We start from the raw sequence: 26,354 nt of genomic DNA, 5'->3' as shown, positions 1-26,354 counted from the left end.
TACTGCCACGTCCTAGTACAAGGCGTCACCGCCTGGCGATGGCTTATCGATAAACCGGCAGAAAAAAGTGCAAAAAAGGCACCAAGCGGGATGGCGGGGTTCTCGCGGTCTCGCGTTCAGTCCTTCTTTTATCTTCCACGGTTGCTCCTTTGGACGGTTCTCCTCTGGCATCAGGTTCGCGGGGTAGTATTCTCATATAGGGACGCACAGGTCATGTTATACTGAGACTATCGTTCCTGTCAATTCATCCAAAACCCCCGACTTGAGGGTCTCTTGCCGTCTTATTAATTCAGATCGCATAGAAGCCTAGTCGGAAGATCGCATTGATTCTTAGCAGCACAACTATTTTCGCTCTTCTCTTAACGCATCAAACGATACCCCGTGACAGTCATTATGGCTGACGCTACTGTCACTTACCCTGCGTCTCTGAACACCCTGTTCGACGAGTCATCCGCTCTTCGGGAACAATATGACCCCATCCGCCTGGCAGATGCGGATATAGTGCCCCTCCTGCAGCTGCCCTCCGCAAAAGCAGTCTTTGGACATGACGCAGCAGATTCGGAGGCTCTCGGCCGTGTCTCTCGCAAAGAAATCTCCTACACTACTTTCTTGACGGAAAAGGCAAAGACTCTCGCCCAGACACCAGTGGATGGCTTGACCTCTGAGCAACAGCGCTCTCAATTGCTCCATATCGGTCTGGCCGCTCTGTTCGGCTTCTTGCAGTCGAATGTTACTGGTCCTCCGTTGGAATTCAGCCCTGCTGATGTTATCGTTCCTGCTGGTCTGCGGCCGGATGCGGCAGCCCTTCGCGCCGTCCGTGATCATGTCATCCGGGATCTCTCGGTGGACGGTGAGGCCGCTTACAAGCTCACTCCTAATGTGGAACTGTTCGCCGTGGCAAAGGCTCTGCTGGTGGATGCTGATGCCCTGGTGACAAACGGTCCGTTGGTGGCTAGGACTGTGAGGGTTCGTGTCAACTTCCTTCACCAGAAGATGCTGTCGGAAGTGACTGGAGCGCTGCAAGATTCCATCTACGCCGATTTGGAGGAGCTCGAAAAGCTTGTTCTGAGCGACAAGTGCACTGCACAGGAGAAGGGTCGGTTCCTTCTCGAAAGAGCTACCATCCATACCCACCATAGCTTTGATGCGAAGGCCAGAAAGGATCTCGAACATGCTGCTGCGGAACGGAAGTTCGAGTTCGCTCTAACTGGTAAGCTCGGAAAGAGAACCAAGTTCCAGGACCGTGATATCAGTCAGCTGGTCATCCTGGCCAAGAGCGCCGATGCCGCCGCGGAATTGGACGACAAGCCCTCCGTCCCGAAGAAGCTGGATCTCAATGATGACACTCTTCTCGAGTCTATCTCCTTTACCAAGCCGGATGCTCAGAAATCCGACGATACACAAGTGACCGTCCAGGAGGAGTCAAACCTTCCTCCTGCCCTGGCATCTCTCGATCCCGGCGACCAGCCCAAGCTTGACCCCGTCGACTCTGCTATCCTCCTCGCTTTCGCATCTGCCATCACAAACACCGCACCGGAGAACGGTCTCACCCGAGAGGAAACACAGCCGTACGCGACCCGTGTGCTCGAGGGTGGCAGTTCGAACTGGCAGATCTACACTCAGGCCCTGCTGGTACGCAGCCGAGTCGAGGGCTACAAAGCCAGAACTGTCGAGAGATCCGTCCTGCAGATGCAAGCTCTCGTCGACCAGGTCATCGCCGACACCGCCACCTCCGATGAACAAGCAGGCACGTCCGTCGACGAGCCCACTACTTTCCTTCCTCGACCCGAGAAATCGGAATCCGCCTCCGCCGCCGAGCGTCTGGAGTACATCTGGATCCTGAGCTTCTCCACCCGCTGGAGCCTGGAGGCCGAGCTCGCCACCCGCTGGGTCAATCTTGGTGGTCTGCGCACTGCCCTGGACATCTACGAGCGTCTACAGATGTGGGCCGAGGCCGCTCTCTGCTACGCCGCCACCGAACGAGAGGACAAGGCCAAATACCTCGTCCGCAGACAGCTCTACCAACCCACCGGCACGGACCCCGACGACGAGAACGAGAAATTCGACGGACCCGAACTCTCCCCTCTCCCCGCCGATGCTCCCCGCCTCCTCTGCATCCTGGGTGACATCGACATCGACCCAGCCATGTACGAGCGCGCCTGGGCAGTCTCCAACAACAGATACGCTCGCGCCCAGCGCTCCCTGGCCCGTCATTACCTCAGCCTGAAGCCCCCAGCCCTCGACAAAGCCGAAGACGCCTACCTCAAGAGTCTGCACATCAACCGTCTCAACCACGGCGCCTGGTTCGCCCTCGGCTGCGTGCAACTAGAGCTCCAGAAATGGGACGACGCCATCGACTCCTTCACCCGCACCGTACAACTCGAAGACACCGACGCTGAAGCCTGGAGTAACCTGGCTGCCGCGATCCTGCGCTCTCCCAAACCCGCAGAAACAACCGAACCCTTCCCCATCCCCATCACCGAGGCCCCCACCAAGGCCGACGACGAAGAAGACGAAGAAACCCCCAGCCAGCCCGCTCCCGAAGACCCCTACAAACGCAAACGCGAAGCCCTAGCGGCCCTCCAACGCGCCGCCCAACTCAAACACAGCGACGTCCGCATCTGGGACAACGTCCTTACAGTGGCAGCCTCCATCCCCCCGCCCTTCACCCCCTTCCGCGAAGTCATCACCGCCCAACGCCGCGTCATCGAGCTCCACGGCTCCAAGAACGGCGAGAAGTGCATCGACCTCCCCATCACAGGACTACTCGTCGACCACCTCGTCACCGCATACAACTACTCCGACCTCCTCATCTCCATCGATGGCGACGACTCCACTGCAAAGGTCGTCCGCAGCGGCACCATCGCCGGCCAGATCCTCTCGCTCATCGACACCAGCATCGTCCCGCTGATCACCCACTCCGCGCCGCTGTGGCTCCTCGTCGCGAGAGTCGAGGTGTTCCGCGAACGCCCGAGCATGGCCTTCGAGGCGCATGAGAAGGCGTGGCGCGCGACGGTTGCGTCGGCATCGCAGGGCGCGTTCCAGATGGCTGATGAGAAGAGGTGGATGGAGATTGTGAGGGCGACGGAGAGGTTGGTGCGTGATGGATATGCGCGGTTTGGTCCGATGGATAAGGAGGGTACGGAGGAGATGGTCGCGAAGGACTGGAGGTTCAAGGCGAGGAGTGCGGTTAGAGGTATTCTGGGTAAGGGGAAGGAGTTTTGGGAGGATAGTGAGGGGTGGGCTAGGTTGAAGGAGTTGCAGAGTGAGGTGGGCAGTAATTAGTAGTTGTGATGGTTGGTTGGTTGGTTATGTGATGGATATTTAGAAAGAAAAAGTATTACACTGTTCTTGATTGTGATTGGTTGCGAGAGCAGAAGCAGCATATACATAGATCATTTATGAGAGTTCATCTGTTCGTTTCATTCGGTTGAGTCTAATTTGTAATAGAATCGCAGGGTGCATTTACGCATCTATACCTGTAGACAACTAAGTACTCTCAACCTTCCTCTTCAACATCCCACAGAAACTCTCAAACAAAACCGTATCCCTCCCCTTCAGCCATCTCACAATCACCCTCACTCCCTTCTCATCAATCGCATCCTTCTTCACCTGCACCTTGAACCCCAGCGCCGCCTTCGTCTCGTCAATATCCCCCATCTCAGCCATCGCATCCGGGTTCTGCATCTTGCGACGCGCCTGCCGAGACCACACGTTCTGCATGGCGAACCCCACTCCCGTGGCGAGGTTCTTGCGCCAGAGCCACTGAATATGCAGGGCGGAGAGCTCGGTGTCTATTTTGCCGCTGACTTCATCGATGGACTCGGACTGTGTCGCGAAGATGTATTCTGAGGGGAAGGGGAGGAGGTGTTTGGGGATGGCGGCGGTGCCTCGTGCTATGGACTAGTGGGTCGTTAGATTTATTGTTTGGGGAAATGGGATAGAGAGGGGTAGATCGTACGACTGTTGGACGGAGATCCGTCCATGACCAGGCGATGGCCCATCTTCGGGTCTTGTTTCCTTGGACGAATTCGGTCACGGCGTAGTTGTTGTTCTTGTGTTCGAGGAGCGTCTCGATGAGGACGGACACGCTGCCTAGCTTGCCGAGCATGGTGGTGTACCAGATTACTCGCTCGCGGAGGTGCAGGCTTTCCTCGATCATGCGCGTGATGAAGGCGATTTCGCCGCCTGTGGTGACCATTTCTACTTCGGCGCCGGTGCAGGCCTGTTGATATTAGCGAGGGTGAGGGAGCGGGGAGAGAATAGGTATTACTGTGAAGGGAGGTCGCTCTTTGGCTTCTGCGGAAGCTATTAATTCATCGCGCGAGGCGTAGAATGGGGGATTGCACATGGTGAAGTCGAGTCTGTGGTGGGTTAATTGTATAGAATAGTAGAAGTGGGGTTTGGATTTACCTGTCGACATTGAGCTTCGTGTTTAATGGAATCAGCTCATCCTTCGGGTCTGTCTGGATGATTTCAATGCGAGAATCGAGTTTGTTCGCAGAGACTGTATCTCGCGATGTTCGGATATTGTCATTGTCGATGTCTGCGTATGTGAGTTGATGCGCATACAGTATAGTATGTGAACATACCTGTTGCGACGAAGCGCCAATGAGGTCGCATGGAACAACCTAGCAGGGGGTAGATGCTGCAACATCCTGTCCCACTACACTAGTGGGTTAGCGACCGGGTTCTCCGAAGGTGGAGTGGTGAGTTACATGTCAAGCCCAATAACTTCTCGGTCAGGGTCATAGTTATCACGGTATTCATCGCCAGTGGTGTCGAGCAGATCTTGCAGCCACAGAATGTAGTTCAGTCTATACTGGGGTTAGATGCATTACACCACGCAACTAGTCCATCGACAGGCCATTCATTTACCTATTCGGGACCTGCACGTGTCCTTGTTAGCTGCAGGAACGGACATCGGCAGCTGGCAGACGTACCGGTGGACATAATCGATTCTCCGGAATCTCGACTTTCAGCTCAAAGTCGCGTTGCAGCAGACTCTTGGTCAATTGACTGAGTACGTGTCAGTGGCAATTGCAGCTACCGTTCAGGTTAGTCTCCGACCCACCGAACAGCGTCCGGGTCGCTAAAGTCCAGTTGCCCATTGGATTTCAAGCTGGAGAGATTTTAGTGACTTGGAGATAGAAAGGATCACACAGGTTGCACCGGATGGACTGACTACTTTGCAAACTCGGAAGACTGCAAGGCAAGGGCGGTGAAATCGACCTCATCCTTGTAGATATTGCGTGAGGCCCTCATTGTGTGCTACTGGAGGTGAAAAAGTTAGTGCCTTGTGCCACTGGTCAGGGACGGGCATCGTGCACAGTGGACTGTGTGGTGCTGGACACAACCAATGGCAGCGGGTGGAGCGTACCGGAAATCCTCCCCCGATACGGTAGAAGCACGCTATTGCTGGGCGACCTATCGCTTGCTTTCGAGAAAGAATGCCGAGACGGAGTCTCCGAGAAAGGCGTTGGCTGAAAACAGGGAAATTCTGGTGGTGCGACAGAGACAAGATCACGGAAGGCTGAATGGAAATGGCTGGTATTCCGTGATTGAGTGACGACGTCTTGTGCCTGAGGCGATAAGGCTGGGAAGAGGGGGTGGATTCACTCAGGCACTCAGGCAGTGATGTCATGCTCGCGTTGGATCTCATCTGCCAAACTACTGCTCGATCTAAACTACTACTATGTACTCTTCCCCCTCTCCAATGCATCTCTGGAAAGTGGAAACTGGTTTTTCTTGCATGGCGGCTGCTCTGACCTCTGGATCTGAACCCCGCCGATCCGCCGATCTGAAACATTAATTCATTCAGCGGTTCCAGGCAGCATCGCAACCGATCATTAGTTTCTAGCTCCATCGGCCTCGTGTGGTGGAGCCACGGCTTTCTTCCCTCCCCCTCATTTTCCGTCCCTACAGGGCGACTGCTCCAACAATTGTTCTGCTTCCCCTCCTCTTCTTCCAAGTCCCTCATTCTCTCCCTGAGGCCGTCGATCTGGTTACGCTCGCTATCATGGAAAAATTCAAGCATAAGATCGAGAACCTGGAGGAGCAGTTCAAAGGTGTCATTCTTGTCTCCACTGCTTCGAATCCCACTAACCGCCCTCCGTCCCGACAGAAACCCACATCGAGGAGAAGGCTTTCCACCTCAAGCACAAAGTCGGCAAGTTCTTCAACATCGTCAACCCCAATCATCGCCATGATGAAGCGCACGAGAAGGCTACCGATGCCAAACGCACCGCGATCTCCGAATCCCACCGCTTCAAGTCGTTTGCGCCCATCCGTGAGGGTAACAAGGTCAAGTGGTACGTCGATGCTCTGGACTACTTGTGGGCCGTCTCAATGGCTCTAGAGGAGGCCAAAGAGACCATTTACATTGCCGATTGGTGGTTGTCTCCTGAATTGTTTCTCCGGAGACCTCCGTTCATGGCCCAGGAATGGCGGTTGGATCAGATTCTCAAGCGTCGCGCCGAGGCGGGTGTCAAAATCTACGTGATTGTGTACAAGGAGGTTAGTCTAGATGTCAGTCACACCGCCGATGGGTTGCTAAAAGGATTTGGACTAGGTCAACCAAGCATTGACTTGCAATTCCGCTCATACCAAGCACGCGCTTCGCAATCTCTGTCCCGAAGGAAGCCCTGGTTACGGAAACATCAGAGTCCTGCGCCATCCGGATCATAACATCTTCGAGAATGCAGCTGACATGACCTTGTACTGGGTGAGTTTGAACCCCGAAGCTTCCGGCAGCGCGTGCTAACTTCATCAGGCGCATCATGAGAAATTCATTGTCATCGACTACGCATTGGCGTTCATTGGAGGTATTGATTTGTGTTTCGGAAGATGGGACGCTCATCAGCATCCCCTGGCCGACGTTCACCCCTCTAACTTGCGGAACGAGGTCTTCCCCGGACAGGAATTCAACAACAACCGCATCATGGATTTCCAGAGCGTGGGCGACTGGCAGGCTAATGAGCTTAGCAAGGCTGAGTATGGTCGAATGCCCTGGCACGACGTCGCCATGGGTGTGATGGGTGACTGTGTGTATGACATCGCAGAGCACTTCGTCCTGCGGTGGAACTTCATCAAGCGGGACAAATACAAACGGGACAACAGTGTGGACTGGCTGATGCTGGAGGGTCGTACTGGGGACGACGAAGATCTGGTTGCCGTTCAGCGTCCGAAATTCCCGTGTGGCGAGTACCTGCAGCACCCTCTTACGCCTCTCGATACGAAGCCGCTCGGCCAGCAAGGCTTTGCACGGGCGCAGATCGTGCGCAGTAGCGCCGACTGGAGCAGTGGAATTTTGACGGAACATAGCATCCAGAACGCTTACAAGGAGATCATCAGCCAGGCTCAGCACTATGTCTACATTGAGAATCAATTCTTCAGTAAGATTGTTCACCCTGAGCACTGCACCAGCTGCTAACCCCACCAAGTCACTGCCACGGGAGACAAACAGGCGCCCATTCTCAACACTATTGGTCAGTCCATCGTTGAGGCCGTTGTCAGAGCTGCCAAGGAGGGAAGAAAGTTCAGAGTGATCATCGTGATTCCCGCCATCCCTGGGTTTGCGGGAGACCTCCGCCAGAATGAAGCGACAGGCACCCGCGCCATCATGGACTACCAGTACAAGTCGATCTTGCGCGGTGAACACTCCATCTTCGGCCAGATTTCCGCCCAAGGCGTGAATCCCAGAGGTAAGGTGAACTCCCGTCCGTACGAGACGCAAGCTGACGTAGCTAGAACACGTTTTCCTGTTCAACTTACGCGCATTCGATCGCATCAACAAGACTCCTGCTCTGGTCAAGTTGGAGTCCGAGGCGGGCGTGACTTACAACGATGTTCAGCGTGGCATTGCCGAATCTATCATGAGTGACAGTGTCCACCCGGCTATCGGCAAAGAGGGCGACAAGCATGAAGTGGGGTATGACAATGCACAACAGGAGAAGGAGGTTCGTCTCGCACGGCTGCGCAAGTACGAGGAGCAGCATGAGCGTCACAAGGAGCTGGAGGGCCTCAAGGGTAGCGACTCCGTCGCCCACACCACCATGCTCAACGGCGGTAAGATGTCCGATGAGCCATGGGAGGGCAATCCCGAGGACGAGAAGGAGAACTTTATCCAGGAAGAGCTCTACGTGCATGGAAAGGTGTGCATTGTGGATGACCGAGTTGTCATTTGTGGAAGTGCCAACATCAACGACAGAGTATATTCCCCAATACCTGAACCTCCATAAACGCGATGCTGACCGATAGCAGTCCCAGCTTGGTTACCATGACAGTGAGCTTGCTATTGTTGTCGAAGACCAAGACTTCATCGGCAGCATCATGGATGGTAAACCGTACAAGGCCGCCCGTGTTGCTGCCACCCTCCGTCGCCAGCTCTGGCGGGAGCACCTTGGCCTGCTGCCCGCTCAGAGTTATGACGCTTCTGAGGACCCGAACGCAAAGCCCCCTTACATGTGCATGAACTACATCCTCGAGGGACCCGAAGACGACTTCGTCACCGATCCCATGAGCGACGAGCTCTGGGAGATGTGGACCGGCCGCGCTACCGTCAACACCGACATGTACCGCATGCTATTCCGCGCCGACCCCGACGACAACGTCCGCACATTCGACGACTACGACCGAATCTGTCCTCGCGGCATCAAGCAAGGCCACTTGTTTGATCCCTTCCAGCCGGTCAATGAAATCCGCGAGAAGCTGGATAAAATCAAGGGCCATCTGGTCTGGATGCCACTGGAGTTCTTGAAGGATGCCAACATGGCCGAGCCTGGATTGGCGGTGAATCAGATCACAGAGGTGATACTACCTACCTACATACCTACCGATTTTAAGTGTGAAACATGAGCTAACGCATCACAAATTCATCTACAGAGTATCTACACCTAAGAAAAATTTTGCCTCCAGTACGGAGTACCGATTGTCAATCGACAGGTTGTACTTGCTTTACATACCTAGTACCTAATAGTACATACCAATATCATACCCGCCATCGACGCCACAGACTAAACTTCGAGAGAAGCAAAGAAAAGGAGAAAAACGAACCGTCTAGAAAAATTACCTATACCTACGTAGAGAGTAAAAACTCCACCCCGGAAGGGCCCGTGCTCACACCACGGATCACCCACCCCTCCTGCCATTTCATCCCGTCTCATCCCCATCCCCATCCCAAGCCCATGGTCCATCCATCCATTCCATAATCCTAAATCCATCTACTTAAAATTCTAATGATCCATAGTGCCCAACTCAACCCGCTCCTCCGGGAATAGTAAGTAAAGTAAGTAAGAAAGTTTACCTGCGATGCGGAGTACATGAACCTTCCACGCAAGGGGTAGTAGTAGGAGTAGTAGTAATAGTAGTGGGTGCACGAGAAGGGAGAGAGACCGAATGACACACACACACACACATACCTAAGACCAGCAAACAAGTACAGTACAGTACATACATACATAGACATCCCAAGCATGTCTATCCCAAGTATCTTACCCCGTGAATCAAGTAAACTAAAGTGGATGAATCATCCATACCTACCTACCCAGTACCTCCAAGTTATCTAGGGATTTTCCTGAACTCTAATGCAAGGGATGTTTTATCCGGTCCACCACCCCCTCTTTCCTTCTCACGTCCTATTACCCACTTTGGCATTCGGGATTTGACATCTCGCATACTTTAGTTGTAGGGCTTACAGTAGGTAGGAAAGGTAGGTAGGTAGGTAGGTAGTTACCTGGTAAGCAAGCAAACATCACTTATTTCCCCTTCCATACTTACATTTACATGATTCATATTTATTTCATATATACGATGCGCATGCATGCATGACAGACAAACAGATAGATAGATAGCCTATAGCCCCGGTTCAATGTTTCCTGGATATGTGTACTCCGTATCTACTACTTAGAGTATGTGGATAGCTGACTGTAGTACTAGAAATAGAAAAATAAAATATAGTATCAATGAAGCCTAAAAGAGAAAAAGTAGACGACCTTTTTCCACACCATGACTTTACTTAACTTCACTAACTCCTCTAAGTAACTGTAGAGTAACTACTACGTACGTAGTAATATGAACTAGTAGTCCCAATTTCCACTAACCAGATCAACTACTAACAAACTAACTAACCAACTATATCCTCAAGTAATATTTTTCTAATTTTTTTTTTTTCTTTTAACCCTCTTATTTACTTTTTTCGAATTGACTTCCGATACATCATGCAACTCACCCGATTTGGTAAGTAAAGCTGACTGGGGTAAGTAGTGGTTGAGTTGGTTGGACGTAAGTGCAAATTTCCTGTTTGGTGTTTGGTGAATGGTGGCTCAATTTCCCTATTTTTGCGGGTCGGAAGGAGGCCGGGGCGCGGCGGCCCACTTTGCTTGTCATTAAGGAATTGTCATTATTATTAGTGGGGAAATTATTGACGGTAATAAAATTTAATTTGGGTCAAATAGATACTTTATATATCGTAAAGTATGTCAATTATTTTATGTCTGGGGATCTTCGTGTGTCACGTCTTTTTTAGCGTATTTGGAATTTGCCAAGGGGAGGGAAATGTGTCTACGGAATTGTGAAGGGAGTTCCAAATGCCATTAAATTTGCGTCGCCGCATTGTATTCCTGATAAGGATCTATAAGTCATCTCTATCGCACAGAAAAAAAATTTGGTAAAAAAACAAACAGAAAAAGTAAAAGTGCCGAGTGTGATAAAAGACAAGGAATGCAAGGCTCTCTGAAAAGAGGCGCCGGCATAGGAATTGAATCACCAACAGACCGTTTGTTTCGGAACCCTGAACACCAGAGCGATGCTGCTTTTTGTGGCGAAAGTAGATCGTGGACATATGAAATTCCGGCCGTGGCTCTGCATCAAAAGGACTTTTGGGACTTTTTGTCGGGAAAGCAACATAAGAATTGATGGCAAAAGCACGAAAGGGGAGCGGAAAACGAGTAGAGTGGACAATATTAGTGATGGAGAATGGGGGGAAAACACTGCTTGCACCGCATTTGCAGTTGCAGGCTCAGATGCATCTCCTTTGGTCGCGAGACATCGAGTGGTATTAGATCACAATCAGGTAGCCACAGCTTTGATGTTGATCGATTGAGATCTGGCCCGAATAGGAAGATATCCGATTGGACCAGACTACAAAGCAGAGGCGCTCTTCCGTCGACCCTACTCCGATCTAGGACGCCAACAAACCGAGGGGACAATGCGCAGTATGCCGCAGAGATGGAGAAAAAAAATTTTTTCAAAGAGTTGCAGGAGAAACCGAACCGAATGGAGAAGCAAACGAAATGGGAAAATAAATTAAAGTCAAGTCGCGCAAGAAAAGGCTGATAGGCTTTCGGCAGGTATGGCGCGAGGAGTGCTGCAGAAGGTTTTTTCGAAGTTCCAGGAAATGTACGAATAAAACTAGGAACAGAGGTTAGCTTATAGTTTCACAACTGGTACACAGCCTTCCACAAACAATCGCAGTCAGGCCACTTGCACACTTACCGATTAAGAGGCAAAGAAGCATGCGTGACGTGATTCTTCTTAGCCTTTGGCGGTGTGGCAGGAGTTGCAGCGACAGTGGTTACAGATCTTGCAGCGCCAGATGGCGACATACGGACCGGAGTTGCAGTCGAGCATCGCCAGGTAAGGATATTCCCGTTTGTCGCCTGCACGATGACGAAAACGTGACCCGAGCATTGGTTGGCCATTTCGTCGCTAATTGCAGCATGTTAACATCCTTCCAATTTGCGCGTTGCCAGGAACTGGAAGTTTTGATGAGGATCCTTCACATACTAAATTCTGTCTGAGAGATGGTGGATGTGGATTTATGCGTGAGCTGCGCAAGATTGCAGTGATACGAGATCTCCCTCGATAGTCAAGTACTGGAGCTTCTTCAGTTGCAATGTTAAGTAGACGGCCTGTTTTGTCCCTGAATGTGAAATTTGAAGAACAGAATGGAAGACCTGAGTGAGGAAGGCGACAAAAGAGTTGTCTGAGAGTCAAGGAAGAGAAGAATGAAGGGGAGAAGGATGTAATTGTTGATGATGGATAAAAGACAAAGGACGTTTGGGATGCGTCGCCATAGCTTTATATAGAGGACGAGGTTTCAAATTGGACCAGCACATGAGACATCTCCTTTTTAGTGATGCGATGGGTGCATTGCTTCGGATTGACCGTTGTTCACAGAAGGTCCCAGCAGCTGTACGAGGTCCAGACTAGAAGCAGGTCTGCTGCATGGAATGGCTCTTTCCGTCGGCAGGGAATCGAACTGCAAGTACCCGAGGCTGTCGACGGGTCATTAATTGAGTGGAGAAAGCGACAGAGAGTTGAGTGATGGATAACAAGCGACAGGGAAGAGGGTGTTGTGAGGAAAGGAAAGGATCCAGCGATGTAAAAGGAGAATGTGATGGACAAAAACAGAAATATGGGGGAGGTTGGTACGTAGCAGGAACGAGGGTGTGCAGATGAGGAGAATTCGGGGAATAAGCTGTCAGAAAAAGTATTAAGTAGTTAGTTGAATTATAGTAGGAAAAAGAGCAGCCCTCTCTTTTACTCTGGTGAAAGAGAGAGAGATCCATGGGTGAGTACCGGACCCCGAAAAGGCAAAAGAAAGCACACGACCACCTACATCATCCTCACGATCACAGTCCATCTCCTATCCTAGTCAAACCGCAAATCTGGGTCCTGGGAAGCGCGACACAAGCTAATCCAGGAACCTAGTCTAGAAGGAGATGATGGAAGTGATATATCGCCGCCAGTGGACCCAACCAAGTGGGTGCGGAACTGTAGGCGACAGCCGCTTATTCCTCAATTACTTTTTCCCTTTTTATTTGGCCTGGGGTGTATTGCTTTTTTTTTTCTCTTCTGCGCTCGCATCTTTAAGCTTTCGCCCCTAAAATTAGGATTTCCCCAGGGAGGAGCTGAGGTTCGACCCGGGAATGCCTGGACTCTGGATCTGGGCCCCCATTCCCGATTCATGCGCTTCCGTTTGGGGGCTGAGCTGGTTCCAGCCCTGCGGTGCGCTGCGACTTTGGCGTGCAGATCTGCCCCGACGCTGTTCAATCTGTCTATCCTGGTTCTCAAGAGCATCGGCCATCCTGATGGAGCATCAAGTAAGTCCTCATTCTGAAGATGGTTTGTTATCTTTGTTGTGACAAATCTCCTCATCTCCACCCTGAATCTCCATCTTGCCCAGTCTCTAGTTGTACAGAGACAGAGGCGGACGACTTCCCAGTTCCCACCAGGTTGATAGAGGATGGGGCACGTCCCAAGAGAATATTTGGGGAATGATAGACAAGTCTCTGTCACTTCAATCAGAAAAAAGCATCCCTGTTTGTCACCCTGAATTTTTGGAAATGTCATGCCCAGCCGATTTGGGAAAGCCGGGCTATCTTAGTGTCGTCCATGAAGACCAGCTCATTTCCGGTCTATCTGATCAGGATGCCCCAACTGCTGAGCTTCTACCGACTTGTTTGATCTTGTAACATCACCGAGCTGCTCCGGTCGTCAAGTTGACAGTGTCTTTTCTGTCTTTTAGACTCCTCTCACGGCCCACGACAGGAGCACACATTGGCATCCTCTTACAGTCGATCCACCATCACCAGCAGGGATTCCCCGACCGGACAAACAACAAGTACACAGGCACATCTTTTCGCCTTCAAGCCAAGATCTGCATCGCATCGTCCGTTGGTTCATACCCCCCTTCGTACCTTCTACTCCTGCACCCGTCCTTCCGTCTGCATATCCTTGACTCTACCTGCACCCCCTCTCAATGTACGATGCAGAGAACGTTCCGGGCGTTGGAGGTAAAGACTTCCCAGCCAACTAAATTCTTTAATGGATTAGTCTCTCTACCTTCTCGGGCTCCTTGCTGATCCGTGGCCGATCGCTCCGGGCATTTGCAGAGGACCCGCGGGCCCGCCAACCAGGTACGATTTTGAGTGGCTTGCTGAAGGGACTTTCCAGTATCCAGCGATACCTTTGAGGTTATTTCAGCCACAAGCCCACTAACCTTCGAAGTGGCACAGGAGAATCGGGAATGGCAAGCTGAGGTATAGAAAGACAAGGAAAAGGAAAGAAGAAAAACTCTGTCTGGTGTCACAGAAACGGGTCTGCCAATCCTGCAAGCACGTACTTTTGTCCGTTGCGGCTGGCCTGTTTCTCATACCGTCATCGCTTGCTAATTTCCTCACTTTCAAGCGAGGCCCCGGAGGATAGTTGACCTGCGGGAAATCTTCCGCTCACCCAAATTAGTCGGACGCGTCGATCCCTCCAACTGAGTCGCTGAATGCCAGGGGTCCGCTCCATTTGAAGGAGCTAAATGCTTTGGCGCTGGATCTAGTCGGAGAGCCGGCTGGTGCTAAGGAGTAAATTCAAATTGCCGCGGCAAATCACAGGCGCCCGTCGCTCCAAGTTGACATCTCCGGGGCGCTCGCACCTAGATTCACTAAGCGTCTGAATGCCAATGAACTGAATGGGCACGCGGTGCGTCAAGTGCCCCGAGCTTTCTCCTCTTATGCTCATATTCAAGCATGACACTGGCTCGCAACTCGGCCCGGCGCTCAGGCCAATTCTTACGCACATGGCTGGCAGTTGTCATCTGTCGTGAGATGTGTGACTGTTACATAACCTTCGTACGGCATAAGCCTGGGTCGGAAGCACCGGGCTCCCTGCTGATAACTCCCGGGGGATGTTTGAAGAGCCACGCCGTGGGCTGAAAGGTGCGGCGTGTGTAAAACATCCGAGTCGTCCATGTCGCGCTCCACGGTTCGTGGTCCATGGGTACCCCTGTCGGGGACCAATAAACAACAGAATGCAATAGGGTGGTATATTGCCGGACTGGCCTTGGTGCTCCGATTAATTGACTTAGTTTCACGGGCCTGGAGGGGACAGCATCCGCTTTTCTTCTCAATCAGGTAATGGTGAATTTGTCCTTAGTCGAAACTCGAACATTTGGCTGCACGCTTCCCTGATCTACCGGGAGTGGCTCCCGGGCATATTTCTGGTCCGGTGCGCTTCGGTCCCTACTAGTGTTGCCCCTAGGACCACTTGGTCTCCCATGGTGCTGGGCCTCGAGCTGCGTAGCCCGGCTCCGGTGACGCAAGGTACTTTGGCTTCTCGATACGTCTTTTTGTTACCTTCCTATCATCAGGGCCGGAAGAGCGCCGCCCCCACAGCCATCGAGTCTTTCGCAAACGCCCATTTGTTCGATGGCCTGCCAAATGTGTAGTCCTGCGGTGGCGCCTGTAAACGAGCTGTTTAGGACCCATGTTCGACCGGGCTAGAACAACGGCATTCTTTCCCACGATTGTGATATCACGTACGAAGGACCGGGGAGAGTTTAATTGACCTGCCGTAGCTAATGTCTGCACGCAACTGCCAATTAGTCAAAGTTTGCATGTCGGGGCCTCTCTCAGTGCTTCCGGAAGGTGTCATCAGCATAGGATACCATCCATCACCATTTCGGCTAGCGGAAGGTACCGGTGTCAAGTGCAGCAGACAGTGAATGCTGCCGCCAACCAACATGTACAAGTTGTACGCTCAGCACTCGGCCTCATGCACACCGCTATTGTTGTCATTAAACCAGATCAAGGATACGGAACATATCCACTGACTGGAACCGGGCAGCTGTCCGGCGGTTCCGCTGTACGACCTTTGATGGCCATTGAATGAAGACAAGTGCGAGACGTCCTTCAGGTGGCTCCTGTCAAGCCAAACTACCGATACTATAGGCTAGATCTCTTTTTGCTCCCAAACCTGTCAGAACGATGCCGAACTTGGAGTAAGTTCCACCCGGAGGCTACAGACATCCCATCCTGGGAAGCGCTGGAGCTGAGCTGGCGGACAGTCCAAACTATCACGCCACAATAGATCGATTCATGACGAATGTGGAAGCCAAAATTTGTAATATTCAAAACCTGTACATGCTAAAAAACTACACTTGAACGTATACTGTAATGTCCGAGATGTTCTCTTGCATCAATTCCACTGGCCAAGGCCGCAGGACGTAAATCCAAGAAACTGATGCCTTCATTCCTCGGCCAACCTTGTACAGCACCACTACCGTCAGACACCGAATGGCATGAAAAGATAATGGGCCGGATAAGATTGGACAATTGATCTCCCAACGCTCCGTTAAGAACATCCTGTGAATTAGGTCCGGAGACAGATCTCCTTTCCAACAAGATGCTCTTGCAGTACCCAGAGTGGACTGCATCGCTGGTGTAAAGTTGTGACGTGTTCCTCAATTCCCGTGCCATTGTAAATTGACCGGCCTGAGTGCACCTACGCAGAAAGCAGAAATGACAAGGGAAAACGACAGCCTTGATCGCAAAGGCTAATGAGACTAGGGTTCCGGGCCCCGTCCTGATAGATTCGACAGTAGAGCTAGTCTTCATAATCGACGTGTAGCTGGCTGAAATGTACAGCCGTCGCATGACCACACCGTATGGTTGCATTTAGCTTCAGTCATGAGTTGTGAGTGAGAAAAGGTATCCTGATGTTATCATCACATAAGATGATGCTTGCGACACATAAATCGAAGCAAGGGAAGTCGCCATGCGCTGTACGAAAAAAGGAAGAAGTCATCAATTTTACTCGTCACTGTCTTTAGTCATCATCTTACCGATCTCCGGGCTTGTTATAGAGCTGCCAGGGATACTCGGGAGGGAAGTTGGAAGAGAAGGGAAGGCAAGGAGCGCCAGGACCCTTCGGATGCCGAAGGCTGAGGCCAATTGACAATCCCAAATCAGTCAGTAAGGTGGAACAACGCCGAAACACTTGGACAAATTAGCAATCATCCTGTATCCAGATTCGGAAGGCGACTAACCTTTCACCGTAATGATGGCGTCTGATGCTTTCGGCCAGAAGACTCGAGATATCAATGACAATCAACTTCTTTGACCTCTTCACCACCTGCGGTGGAACAGGGAAGCTGTTCGTGACCACAATGTGGTCGATCGACTCACAAGCTTCCATCTGTTCGAGGGATTCCTCGGTGAAGAGGCCGTGGGTGGCAATGCAGTATACTCTCTTGGCGCCGCCCTTCTTCACTACAGTTTCTGCTGCGGCAGTCCAGGATTTACTCTTGTCGATCATATCATCGACAAGGAACACGGTCCGATCACGGACGTCGCCAACCAAGGTGATAGTCTTTTCTTGCTCAACGTGCTTTCCGCTGCTGCCCTCTTCGTCTGAAGATTCAGCAGCATCGAAAGAGCCACCTAGAGCATGGTCGCCTGGAAGGGAAGAAGTGTTGGATATGAGAGAGTTCACCATTGAGTCTGGGACCTCGGGCTCATCACGGCTGGCACTCTGCCCCGGAGTTGTTTCCCCTGAAGCGGGATGTGAAGTAGGACCGGTTGACGGGTAGTCGTCGTCCACCAGGTGACCTTGCACGAGCCGCCCAGTAATGACCTCGCGCACTCGCACATCAGTATACTCATGTGCAGCTTCCAATTCCGAAGGACGACGAGCGCCTGATGGGGTTTCAGGACGCAAGTAATTTGCCGCTACGAGAGACTCCATGTTGCTGTTTGGCTCACCCCTGGCATCTTCAGATTGACTGCACTCACTAGTTCCACTTTGTAGGTGGAGAGTGAAAGGGTCTTGATCCTTGTCCTTGGCGACGGGAGTGCTCTCTTCCTCGATCGAATCGAAAAAGACAGTACTATCCGCCATACCGAGGGGTACTTTCGGACGTCTCCTATCAGTCGTGACGATGCCAAAGTTGAGTTTAAGTGTGTCTGCTAGCGAGGTGACACGCTTGGTGCCTCCTGCATTCTTGCTGACCACAACAGCTTCGCGCCAACCCGGCACGTTCATGCGAATCCAGCGGGCGATGAAGGGCTCGGCGAACAGGTTATCCACGGGTTTTCCGAAGAAGCCCTGCATTTGGGATGCCTAGCGATCACGTTCATAAGAACTCCATCCATGCCACGCAATAAAGCATTTGCGAAACCAGCGCAACAGACAGATCGCCTTGTGACTCACATGCAGATCCAAAGTTATCACATGGTCCACCCCAGCGATCGAGAGAAGGTTAGCCAACATGCGGGCAGTGATGGCACCACGGTGACTCTTCTTCTTAGACTGGCGGGAGTACGGAAAGTACCTCGTTTGTGTCAGCATCAGACGTGCAGCCATGGAGTCAAGTAAAAGCATACGGCATGACCGCTGGAAGTAAGAAGTATGCGTCAGTCAACGACAATGGATTGGCGGGAAAGATATCCGCACATACCTGTGATAGATTTTGCGGACCCGCCCTTGCAGGCGGAGATCATAATCAAGAGTTCCATGACACTGTCGTTGATCTTTCCGCTGCCGCTCTGGACAATGTAAACATCTTGGTTACGCACCGACACCCCAATGTTTACGCTGGTCTCGCCATTGCTGAATTTCCCAAGATCGGCACGAGCCGGCTGGGTCCCCAGGCGTTCACAGATGGTTTCAGCCAGAAGGGGGTGGGATGTCCCCGAGAAGATCTGTACTCCCCGCATCTTAGGATTGAGATGAGCTAAAAGACATAGACCATTGATCAAGAGGGAAGAAAAGACAAGGTGGGCAGCAAGATCATCTCAAGCGCCCGAAGGAAGGGAAGCAAGGAGGGAAAAGAAAGGGGAAAGGGAGAATAAAGGGAAGGAAAGTGGAGGGAAGTGGAGGGAAATGAAAGAAAAAGAAAATTAGTCCGGAGTTTTCTCGTCGGGAAAAATTTCAAGTGGAGGTTCGAAAACGAAAGCAGTTTGGGTGCCTGTGGCTCCCCGTAGCAGAGCTCCCCCCACTTCTTCCAAACCCTCGGAGCCCAAAGATAAGCTCCCCTGTAACCCCGCGGTCAAGTGAGTTGGCCTGCACATTGTTCGATCATGGCACACAAATTCCCTCCCGTGCAAGGAGGAGGCTCCCTCATAGTCGCCTGGCAGGCGAAAGCGAAACATGTTCTAGTTGTCGGTGGTGGAGAAGTGAGCTTCCCCTTGCCTAGACCGTTTATCCTGAGTCTTTACAATATATAATTGTTGCTTACCGAGGATTCCGCCTCAGGTGGCTGCAGGTCGCATCCTCCACGCCCTCAATGCCGATGCCAAAGTAACCGTCGTCTGTCCTACCTCCGGCCTCAATGATGAAGTGGCATTCAGGGTAGCAGAAGGACAAGTCAATCACATCGACAGGAACTTTGAGGCTGCCGATCTGGATGGCGCAGATATGGTACTCTGTGCCATTGATGACCCGGAAGCCTCGACACAGGTCTGGAAGCTCTGCAAGGAGAAGCGCATCCCTGCAAACATAGCTGATGTACCGTCGGAATGTGATTTTTACTTTGGTAGCGTCCATCGCGATGGGCCATTGCAGGTCATGGTCAGTACGAATGGAAACGGACCCAAATTGGCCAGCATTGTTCGCAAGAAAATAGCGGACACCCTCCCCGACAATATGGGCGCAGCTATAGACAACGTCGGTAAGCTGCGGAGGAAGCTCAGGGATGTCGCCCCAAATCCTGACCAAGGCCCGAAACGAATGAAGTGGTACGCTTCTCCCAATCTCGCCATGCGCTCGGTACGATGACCTCCCCCCCCGCTGATCGATAATATAGGATGTCTGGAGTTTGCGAGTCATGGAGCTTAGAGGATCTTGTTCAGATGGACGACAGTGACATGGACGGTCTTTTAGCCCATTACGCATCCGGGAAGATCCCGACCCTGAATGAAGTTCGGTCCTCTTGACCGAAACCACTCAGTAGAGACCTTGTAGCACTATAACTGATGATGGCTTCGTGAAACCTACGACAGCTCAGACATGCCAGTTTATTGATGATCGCTCAGTGACTCAGACCTATCATTAACGGAAATGCTCCCATGATAATTGCTATTTTGTACATAGAATAAAAGCGCGTTGGAAGGAACAGCCTTGAAGGGTAATAATTGAAATGATGCAATGCTGTGCTAGGTCTACATTCATTACTCCTCCAGATTGATAAAAAGCCCTACGGTCCTGTAGGGGAGGATATCCAAGAAAAGCGCAAAACGAATAGTGAAAAGAACAACATCAACACAAAACACTCAAGCACTGGTCTTCTCGCCTAGTGTCCCCCGCTGTGTTTGCGGGAGTACTGACTCGACACAGAGTTCCTGTGACCAGACTGCAGAGATGTTTGGCCGACAGGTATACCTAGTTTCGCCTCACCGATTCGGCGCAGCAAGGATTGGAGCGAAATCCGAATCTCGGGGTTCAGGTCACGAGCCAAGAGATCAACGGCTAGTGGGTAGAAAGTCCCAATGTGCTTGTCAAAGCCGTCGGAAGGGAAGTTGGTGTAGCCTTCGAGGACATCCACAACAACTGGACGCCAGGCAACCACGTTACGATGCTGAGAGTCTTCGTCAAGACGGACGAAGCTGCGAATTATATCCGCACAGAGTCTGGCGCAAAGATGACTGGTTAGTAAAGAAGCCTAGATCACTTGATATTGACGAAACTTCGGCTGTAAAACTTACGGAATCAAAGCCGCCTCTGTTTCAGCACGGCTGCTTCTCCGCTCCTCTCTTTCATCGTGATACATTCGGAAAAGGATGTGGACATAAGTGGCGGCGCTTCCACTCTCCTGTTTGAGGAGGTTGGGAGGTTGCTTCATGAACCCTTGACGCCAAAGCTGCATCCGCAATTCCTTGTCCTCGTTGAACTTCTTCGCGAATTGATAACTCTTCTTCAGCAAACCCATCAGGCGAAGCAGCTCGTGACTGGGAATCTGGGCGTAGACTTTATCATTTGAAAAAAGTTCATGGACAGTCTCAATCATGAGCAGCTGGAGCACACAATTGGTTATGATACGGTTGAAGAACCGGCGTCGAGCCACGGTAACTGCGGCCGGCTGTTGCTGGGCATCTGCCTGAGGTCTGTAATCCTCCAATGCAGGAGTTGAGGCCGCAGGCATGTCACCCTCTTCATGCTCAGATGTCACATTTTGCGTTCCATTGGCCTTTTGCGCTTCAGCAACGTGTTCCTGCTCGGATGCGGTTTCGGAAGACTCTTGTCCCGACTCTTCATTCGAGGCTGATTCTCCATTTGCAGGTTTCAGCGAGCCAGGTGATTTTGAAGAGATGGACGCAGCAGCGGTAAACAACTCGTAAGCTGTAGTCTTGCTGAATAGCTCGACAAAAGCGCCAACGACCTTCTTCCAGTGTTCCAGCTGGAATTTGGTAACATTTTGCAAGATTAGCTGTTGCAAACAGTTGCTACCGATCCGTGCAATCGTATCATTCTCCTGACAGATGCACAAAGTGAGGAGCTCAAGAATCCGACCGAGCATGTACTCCAATGCGTCGAAGTAATGGGTGAACAGAGTAATCATATTCCGCAGTGCTTGGATCATGGTGGTTGACAGCCACACAGAAAGCTCTTCATGATTGGGCACCTTAGACATTTCCGATTTGGACTGTAGCACCACGAAGATAGGATAGAGGAGCTGCCTCCAAAGTACATCCCAAAATTCTTGCGGGAATTCACCGCCATGACGGATCAATGTCTCAAAGAGATACGTCAACGCTTGTGACCGGACTTCAAGATCGTCACCAGTCATCAGAACATCTTGGAATGCGATCAAGATCGGGTACCAAAACTGCTCCTCCTTGGACTGACGGGTGAGCTGCTGGGAAAGGTTGGTAGCATCTTCATGGAAGCCCTCCGGTGATGCACCACGGTGAGACAGCGGGCACTCTGGCGTCCTCAGCATTTTCGTAACAGTAGACTTCAAGGTCTCAATTGCCTGCAACGACTTCTTCTGGAATTTTGAGTTTTTGGAAAATTCAGTGAGGCAGACAACGAGGTCAGGGAAGGCACCCTGTGTTATAACGACGCCAAAGCGAGTGTTGTAGATCTGGGTCACATGCTCGAAAGCCATATTGACAATGCCTTCATACGGCTCGCGAGCAGCAACCGTAAAGACGCCAAACATAGTTTTCCAACCTGAGCGAATGTTGTCACCACGTGCCTGTATCATCTGGATGAGACACCGAAGAATCATATCCTTGACAGTGACAGCGTTGCTGTTCGCCATAACATGTTCAAATGGCTTAAGGAAGTCCTTTTGAAACTTGAAGCCTGGCAGCTCCTCAATCTCCATAAAGCGCATCGACAGTTGGCGAAGCGAATCAAGAGCGAAGAAGACCACTGTGGTATTTGAATGGCAACCCACTTGATTGAAGTGCTGTCCGAGGACCTCCCAAATCTTTGACCATTCTATCCTGACTCTCGTCATATTGTAGTAACTGATCTCTACCAGTTTCTGCAGGCTATACGTCCGAGGAGATTCAGTTTGCCCAGACGATTGGATCTCTTGCCAGCTGACCTCGCTGAGGGCCTTAATGAAATCGATGATGGCCTCGTGGGAGAGATTGGCCGTATTGGTGAAGATGCGGTCCACTCCCCTTATCATTTCTGCAGATCGACTCTCCATTGCAACCTCGGTACGGAAAGCTGTAGGTCCATTGATAGATCGGGGGCGAGGCCGTCTTGAAGCTTGCATCGACTTCCGAGATCCTTCCGTTGATGGCTGAGTCACGATGCGAGCTCGAGAGACATCAGGCAGGGAACCTTCATCCACACCATCAGTGAGGAGCTGAAGACGGTCGAGTTGACTGACGCAGGTGAGAATTTCTCTCCAAGAGCCCTTGAGATGGTTTCCTTCCGTAAGAGCGACGTCCAGCAAGGCTTTCAACGCCTCCACGTTCTTTGCTACCATCTCCCTGACGTTGCCCAAGTTGGTAAACTTGGCCAAGGCGGTCACAAACGCGACCCGCGGGGTCTCAAGTTCGAACGCGCAACTGATGCGTATAGCCAGCTTCATACCTCCCATGCAAAGTCGGATGATTTCGAGGTATTGGGTGTCCTGCATCGGAGCAGACAAGCCAGAAAGGAAAGACATCCAGGTGACATTGAACATGGAACCAACATGTTGGACAGAGGTTGCCGGGATGAAGCGTGAGAGAGCTTCCTTGACAGCTGTTTTTCGCTGAGCCCGTATCAGACTACGATAAAGCTGCTCGGTCTTGTTTGCCATTTCCTCAGAAGCCTGCGCGTACTTTTCACCTTGGATATCGCGTCCCACCGTTGCAAAAACTTGCCCAGCCCTGGACGCGAGGCCACCGCTGGGTGCAGACGTCGGAATGCCAAGATTGGCAGCATGTTCTCTCTCAGTATCCAACACAATTTCATTGTTTGCGATTTCGTCGTAGATGGAACCAAGATAATCATCAGGCAAATCCTGGTTATCATTGATACCCCTATTGTTCTTAATGAAATCTTCCTTCGTCATGCGGCGGCCCTTGATCTTGGCACTATGCTGATCGGTGTTGAGCATGATGACGGAGTAAGCAAGAACGTAGGCCGTATCCGCGTTTGCAAATGCGTTCGGATTCTGCGTTACGTAGCGCTCTGCAAACTTGAGCATGAAGCGATCGATCTTCTGTGCCTCTCCTGGCAAGCGGAAGTGCTGTAGGAATTGACGCAGAGCATCGACGAAGCGCCGCTTCGAAAACTCCATCATATCAACGAAAGCATGCATGATGGCGATATTCTCAGCCTCTCCTTCACCGAGATACTCACCAATCATGGCTTTATCCAACCGTTCATTCCGGAACAAGAACGCGGCAATGTCCTCCGGTGAACTGGAACGTACAAAGCCATCTTTGATAAAGAGCTTGATTCCCCGCTTGGCCTTGAAGTTGAACTGTTGGATGGCGTTGGTGAAGGCGATCTTTCTTTGCTTGACCTTCTCAATCTGGCTCGGGTCGTCCTCCGCCACAGGTGTGGTACTGCCGTCGGTGCTTTCGATCCTCGGAGAAGAAAGATAGGTAGCGGCAGTCGTTTCCATTGAATCCCTAGGATTGTCGATTGACTTCTGCGAAGAGGAGTTGAGAACTGGCGCCGCTTGATCGACCAAACGCTGGGAAGCCCAGTTGTCTAATGACTGAAGGATTTCCACCAGGCACTCGACCGCCTGATTCTTCAATATATAATCAGGCGGCACATGCTGTAGGTTTGGCTGATGAACATTGGCTACGCTAGCTGTGGTAAGGTTGGGCGGTAGGGTTCCCCGTTGATGCCAGTCGTTACCGATAGTCGAAACCTTGACATGATGCTCCTGATACTGTTGTTGCTGGAAAGCGGTGACTGTGACTGGTATACTTGCATACCGTGACAACTGCTCAATAACACTGGAGAATGGTCAGAACTCGGACTACAGAATAATGAAATTATGACATACTTTTGGAAAATATTTTCCAACGCGGTTCTGTCGCAGTCATAGTTGAGGTACATTTCCACCAAGGCGCGCGGATCGCCTGCCAATCGCTCCAAGATTTCCATGAAGTACTGTTTCTGGAAAAGGGGAGAATTGCGCTTTTCGAGAATAGTCAAGTATATCTCTTTTAGGAAAACCTCAAGTTCTTTCTGCTGACTGTCAGATCGACTCGCGCGACAAGTCCATAAAGCATACTAACCTTCATCATCACTCTCATATCCTTCAGCATTAGCCAGAATATCTCACAGCAAACTTCGAACACTCTAGGCACCGAGCTAGACCCATTCCGACTCAAACTTAAGCACAAGTGAGGCCGGACAGCTTGTAGTAGTGTCATAGCATCCGGGCTGTTGGAGCTATTTTTTATGGTCAGGAGGGGAGATGTAAAGGTTACAACGTGATTGTTGATGAGGTAATGAATGAGGTGCAATGAGAGCAATTTCGATCTCATGTTCTGAGACTTGAGATCTTGCTGTTGATCATGGCTCAGTATTTTGTGGCTCAGCTTGCAGAGTGCCCTGAAAACCAAAAATGCGTCTTTGACATATATTTCGTCTTCATCATCATCGGAAGTGCCGTCAATGTCCTCTGCTGAGGCTGCAGACATTGATCGAGCAGATCTCTGATTGCCTCTGGCACGAGTAACCATCGTGGGAGCATTATCGTTGACCGAGGTCACATCCTTGTTCGACTCGAAACTTTGCAACGTCAATTTCTCCACGGGCTCCTTCGTGACAGGCTGGTCGGAGGCTACGGCAGACGGGGCATCTGAGTCGTGATCATCTTCTGTTGCTTGTGGTGTGTCGGCTGTTTCTAGAGTCACAGTATCCGAAGAGCCTGTCTGCCCTTTCTCGCCATCGCGCAAACGTAGCTCTTTCAAGTCCAACCGTACCTGGACCCTATCAAATACAGTGCTGACCATCTGTGTCAAGGACCCTTGGGCGATTTGCTGATTCTGAGATGATTTGGAGTAGATGAAGATGTTGTAAATCTGGCGGACAGCCTTCAGGAGACCTGCTCCATGCACGACGATCTTGTCGTTCAGAACTGCCGCAAGGAGTGACTTTATGATTTGTTGTTGAATCTCGACGGGTGTGGCTTCGTTCTCAAAGCAGTCGCAGATCGCATCAATAGCTCGCTCAATCAGGGGTGGCTGTTCAGGGTTGGCCTCCGACTCTGGCGTCTTCCCATCTTGAGATGAAGGGAAGGCGAAGTATGAGTAGGTTATCAATTTCCCGATGCAATCGAGGGCCGTGACCTGTAGAGGAATACTGAAGGTTTTCGTGGCCAGCTGCAGAGGGCGGAATATACGCTCAGGGTCAATGGGCTGGCCATCTGACTGTTTGACGTTTGCGAGGGCACTCTTCACAGCATCCTCAAGTTCTTTGCTTCTCCGCGCTTCCTTAGACGCGCCGATTGTATCCAACGCCGTCACAATAAAAACGGTAGAGCTGACCGTGACGGAGCGATGTGTTGCAAATGTAGCTGTCGTCGATCTTGAATCGGAGCGCATGCGTGAATCGGAGGGAATCTCATCTTGATGCGGGATGGAAGCAACATCTTGCTTGTCAGCCGAAGATTCCTCTTCAACGTTGACAGCCGGAACTACCGGTAATGTGTCCGCAGGTTGGTCCTGTGTATCGGGCTTCGAGGTCGACTCAGGCTCGGTGTCAGCCTTGGGTTCTGATGATGCGACGGCTCCCTCCGGAGAGCTTGGGGCTTGATCCGGCGACTCTGTGTTTTCAGCAGTTTCCAATTGTTCTGGTGATAATGGAGCCTCCTCCGATCCCTGAGCATCAATTCCTTGAATATCCGAAATCTCCGGTAGTGCGGGTTTATCTCCGTCGACAGGTGATTCCGTATGCGCTAGGACATCGCCGGCAACATCCTCCTTGTTGTCTACCGGCGGCAGGGTTGTAGATGTTTGGGTTGGTGGCTCGTTCACAGAGCCATTCTCGACTTCCGCCATTTATGCAAGACTCCGTCCGGAGTGTTGGGAATTAGGCAGACGAGGGGTCCACATGGGACTGAAAAGCAACTAAAGGGGTATATGCAGGTCTGAGAGAAAGGGCCCTCT

General features: G+C 51.4%; 8 protein-coding genes across 8 annotated transcripts; 3 read left to right on the top strand and 5 right to left on the bottom strand.

Annotated features, from left to right (window-relative positions):
* Window positions 1–147: 147 nt before the first annotated feature.
* BO83DRAFT_372264 (tetratricopeptide repeat domain protein) lies at window positions 148–3,285 on the top strand (the record flags this gene model as incomplete). Its single annotated transcript, XM_025529974.1, has 1 exon — window positions 148–3,285. The coding sequence occupies exon 1, from the start codon at window positions 394–396 to the stop codon at window positions 3,283–3,285; it is 2,892 nt and encodes a 963-aa protein (XP_025382486.1). The 5' UTR covers window positions 148–393.
* A 130-nt stretch (window positions 3,286–3,415) lies between these two features.
* On the bottom strand, window positions 3,416–5,516 carry BO83DRAFT_383244 (DUF890 domain protein). Its single transcript, XM_025532427.1, has 11 exons — window positions 5,381–5,516; window positions 5,186–5,274; window positions 5,075–5,122; window positions 4,944–5,019; window positions 4,879–4,889; window positions 4,719–4,817; window positions 4,593–4,666; window positions 4,414–4,546; window positions 4,274–4,364; window positions 3,962–4,225; window positions 3,416–3,903 (listed from the first exon to the last, which is right to left on the bottom strand). The coding sequence occupies exons 2-11, from the start codon at window positions 5,263–5,265 to the stop codon at window positions 3,490–3,492; spliced, it is 1,290 nt and encodes a 429-aa protein (XP_025382485.1). The 5' UTR covers window positions 5,266–5,274; window positions 5,381–5,516; the 3' UTR covers window positions 3,416–3,489.
* Window positions 5,517–5,664: 148 nt separating this feature from the next.
* Window positions 5,665–9,025, top strand: pldA (putative phospholipase PldA). The gene is made up of 8 exons (XM_025532426.1): window positions 5,665–6,068; window positions 6,125–6,516; window positions 6,572–6,724; window positions 6,773–7,394; window positions 7,443–7,703; window positions 7,750–8,210; window positions 8,263–8,808; window positions 8,884–9,025. The coding sequence occupies exons 1-8, from the start codon at window positions 6,020–6,022 to the stop codon at window positions 8,896–8,898; spliced, it is 2,499 nt and encodes an 832-aa protein (XP_025382484.1). The 5' UTR covers window positions 5,665–6,019; the 3' UTR covers window positions 8,899–9,025.
* Window positions 9,026–10,937: 1,912 nt separating this feature from the next.
* BO83DRAFT_186080 (uncharacterized protein) lies at window positions 10,938–11,991 on the bottom strand. Its single transcript, XM_025526506.1, has 3 exons — window positions 11,785–11,991; window positions 11,494–11,706; window positions 10,938–11,409 (listed from the first exon to the last, which is right to left on the bottom strand). Exons 2-3 carry the CDS (start codon window positions 11,697–11,699, stop codon window positions 10,962–10,964), a joined length of 654 nt encoding a protein of 217 aa, XP_025382483.1. The 5' UTR covers window positions 11,700–11,706; window positions 11,785–11,991; the 3' UTR covers window positions 10,938–10,961.
* Window positions 11,975–12,711, bottom strand: BO83DRAFT_186074 (uncharacterized protein). Its single transcript, XM_025526505.1, has 2 exons — window positions 12,620–12,711; window positions 11,975–12,478 (listed from the first exon to the last, which is right to left on the bottom strand). Exons 1-2 carry the CDS (start codon window positions 12,622–12,624, stop codon window positions 12,172–12,174), a joined length of 312 nt encoding a protein of 103 aa, XP_025382482.1. The 5' UTR covers window positions 12,625–12,711; the 3' UTR covers window positions 11,975–12,171.
* A 4,027-nt stretch (window positions 12,712–16,738) lies between these two features.
* Window positions 16,739–18,488, bottom strand: BO83DRAFT_432311 (ribose phosphate diphosphokinase subunit PRS1; the record flags this gene model as incomplete). Its single annotated transcript, XM_025535614.1, has 5 exons — window positions 16,739–16,769; window positions 16,820–17,892; window positions 17,983–18,103; window positions 18,156–18,165; window positions 18,230–18,488. The coding sequence occupies 5 exons, from the start codon at window positions 18,486–18,488 to the stop codon at window positions 16,739–16,741; spliced, it is 1,494 nt and encodes a 497-aa protein (XP_025382481.1).
* A 326-nt stretch (window positions 18,489–18,814) lies between these two features.
* On the top strand, window positions 18,815–19,931 carry BO83DRAFT_349333 (bifunctional precorrin-2 dehydrogenase/sirohydrochlorin ferrochelatase MET8). Its single transcript, XM_025528864.1, has 3 exons — window positions 18,815–18,947; window positions 19,027–19,508; window positions 19,577–19,931. The coding sequence occupies exons 1-3, from the start codon at window positions 18,852–18,854 to the stop codon at window positions 19,704–19,706; spliced, it is 708 nt and encodes a 235-aa protein (XP_025382480.1). The 5' UTR covers window positions 18,815–18,851; the 3' UTR covers window positions 19,707–19,931.
* On the bottom strand, window positions 19,812–26,350 carry BO83DRAFT_441914 (Arf family guanine nucleotide exchange factor SEC7). Its single transcript, XM_025536367.1, has 4 exons — window positions 24,477–26,350; window positions 24,242–24,426; window positions 20,475–24,191; window positions 19,812–20,399 (listed from the first exon to the last, which is right to left on the bottom strand). The coding sequence occupies exons 1-4, from the start codon at window positions 26,244–26,246 to the stop codon at window positions 20,063–20,065; spliced, it is 6,009 nt and encodes a 2,002-aa protein (XP_025382479.1). The 5' UTR covers window positions 26,247–26,350; the 3' UTR covers window positions 19,812–20,062.
* Window positions 26,351–26,354: the final 4 nt, after the last annotated feature.

Source organism: Aspergillus eucalypticola, assembly GCF_003184535.1.
Source record: "Aspergillus eucalypticola CBS 122712 chromosome Unknown BO83scaffold_43, whole genome shotgun sequence".
Classification (NCBI taxonomy): Eukaryota; Fungi; Ascomycota; class Eurotiomycetes; order Eurotiales; family Aspergillaceae; genus Aspergillus; species Aspergillus eucalypticola.
This window is presented reverse-complemented; position numbering and strand designations above follow the sequence as displayed.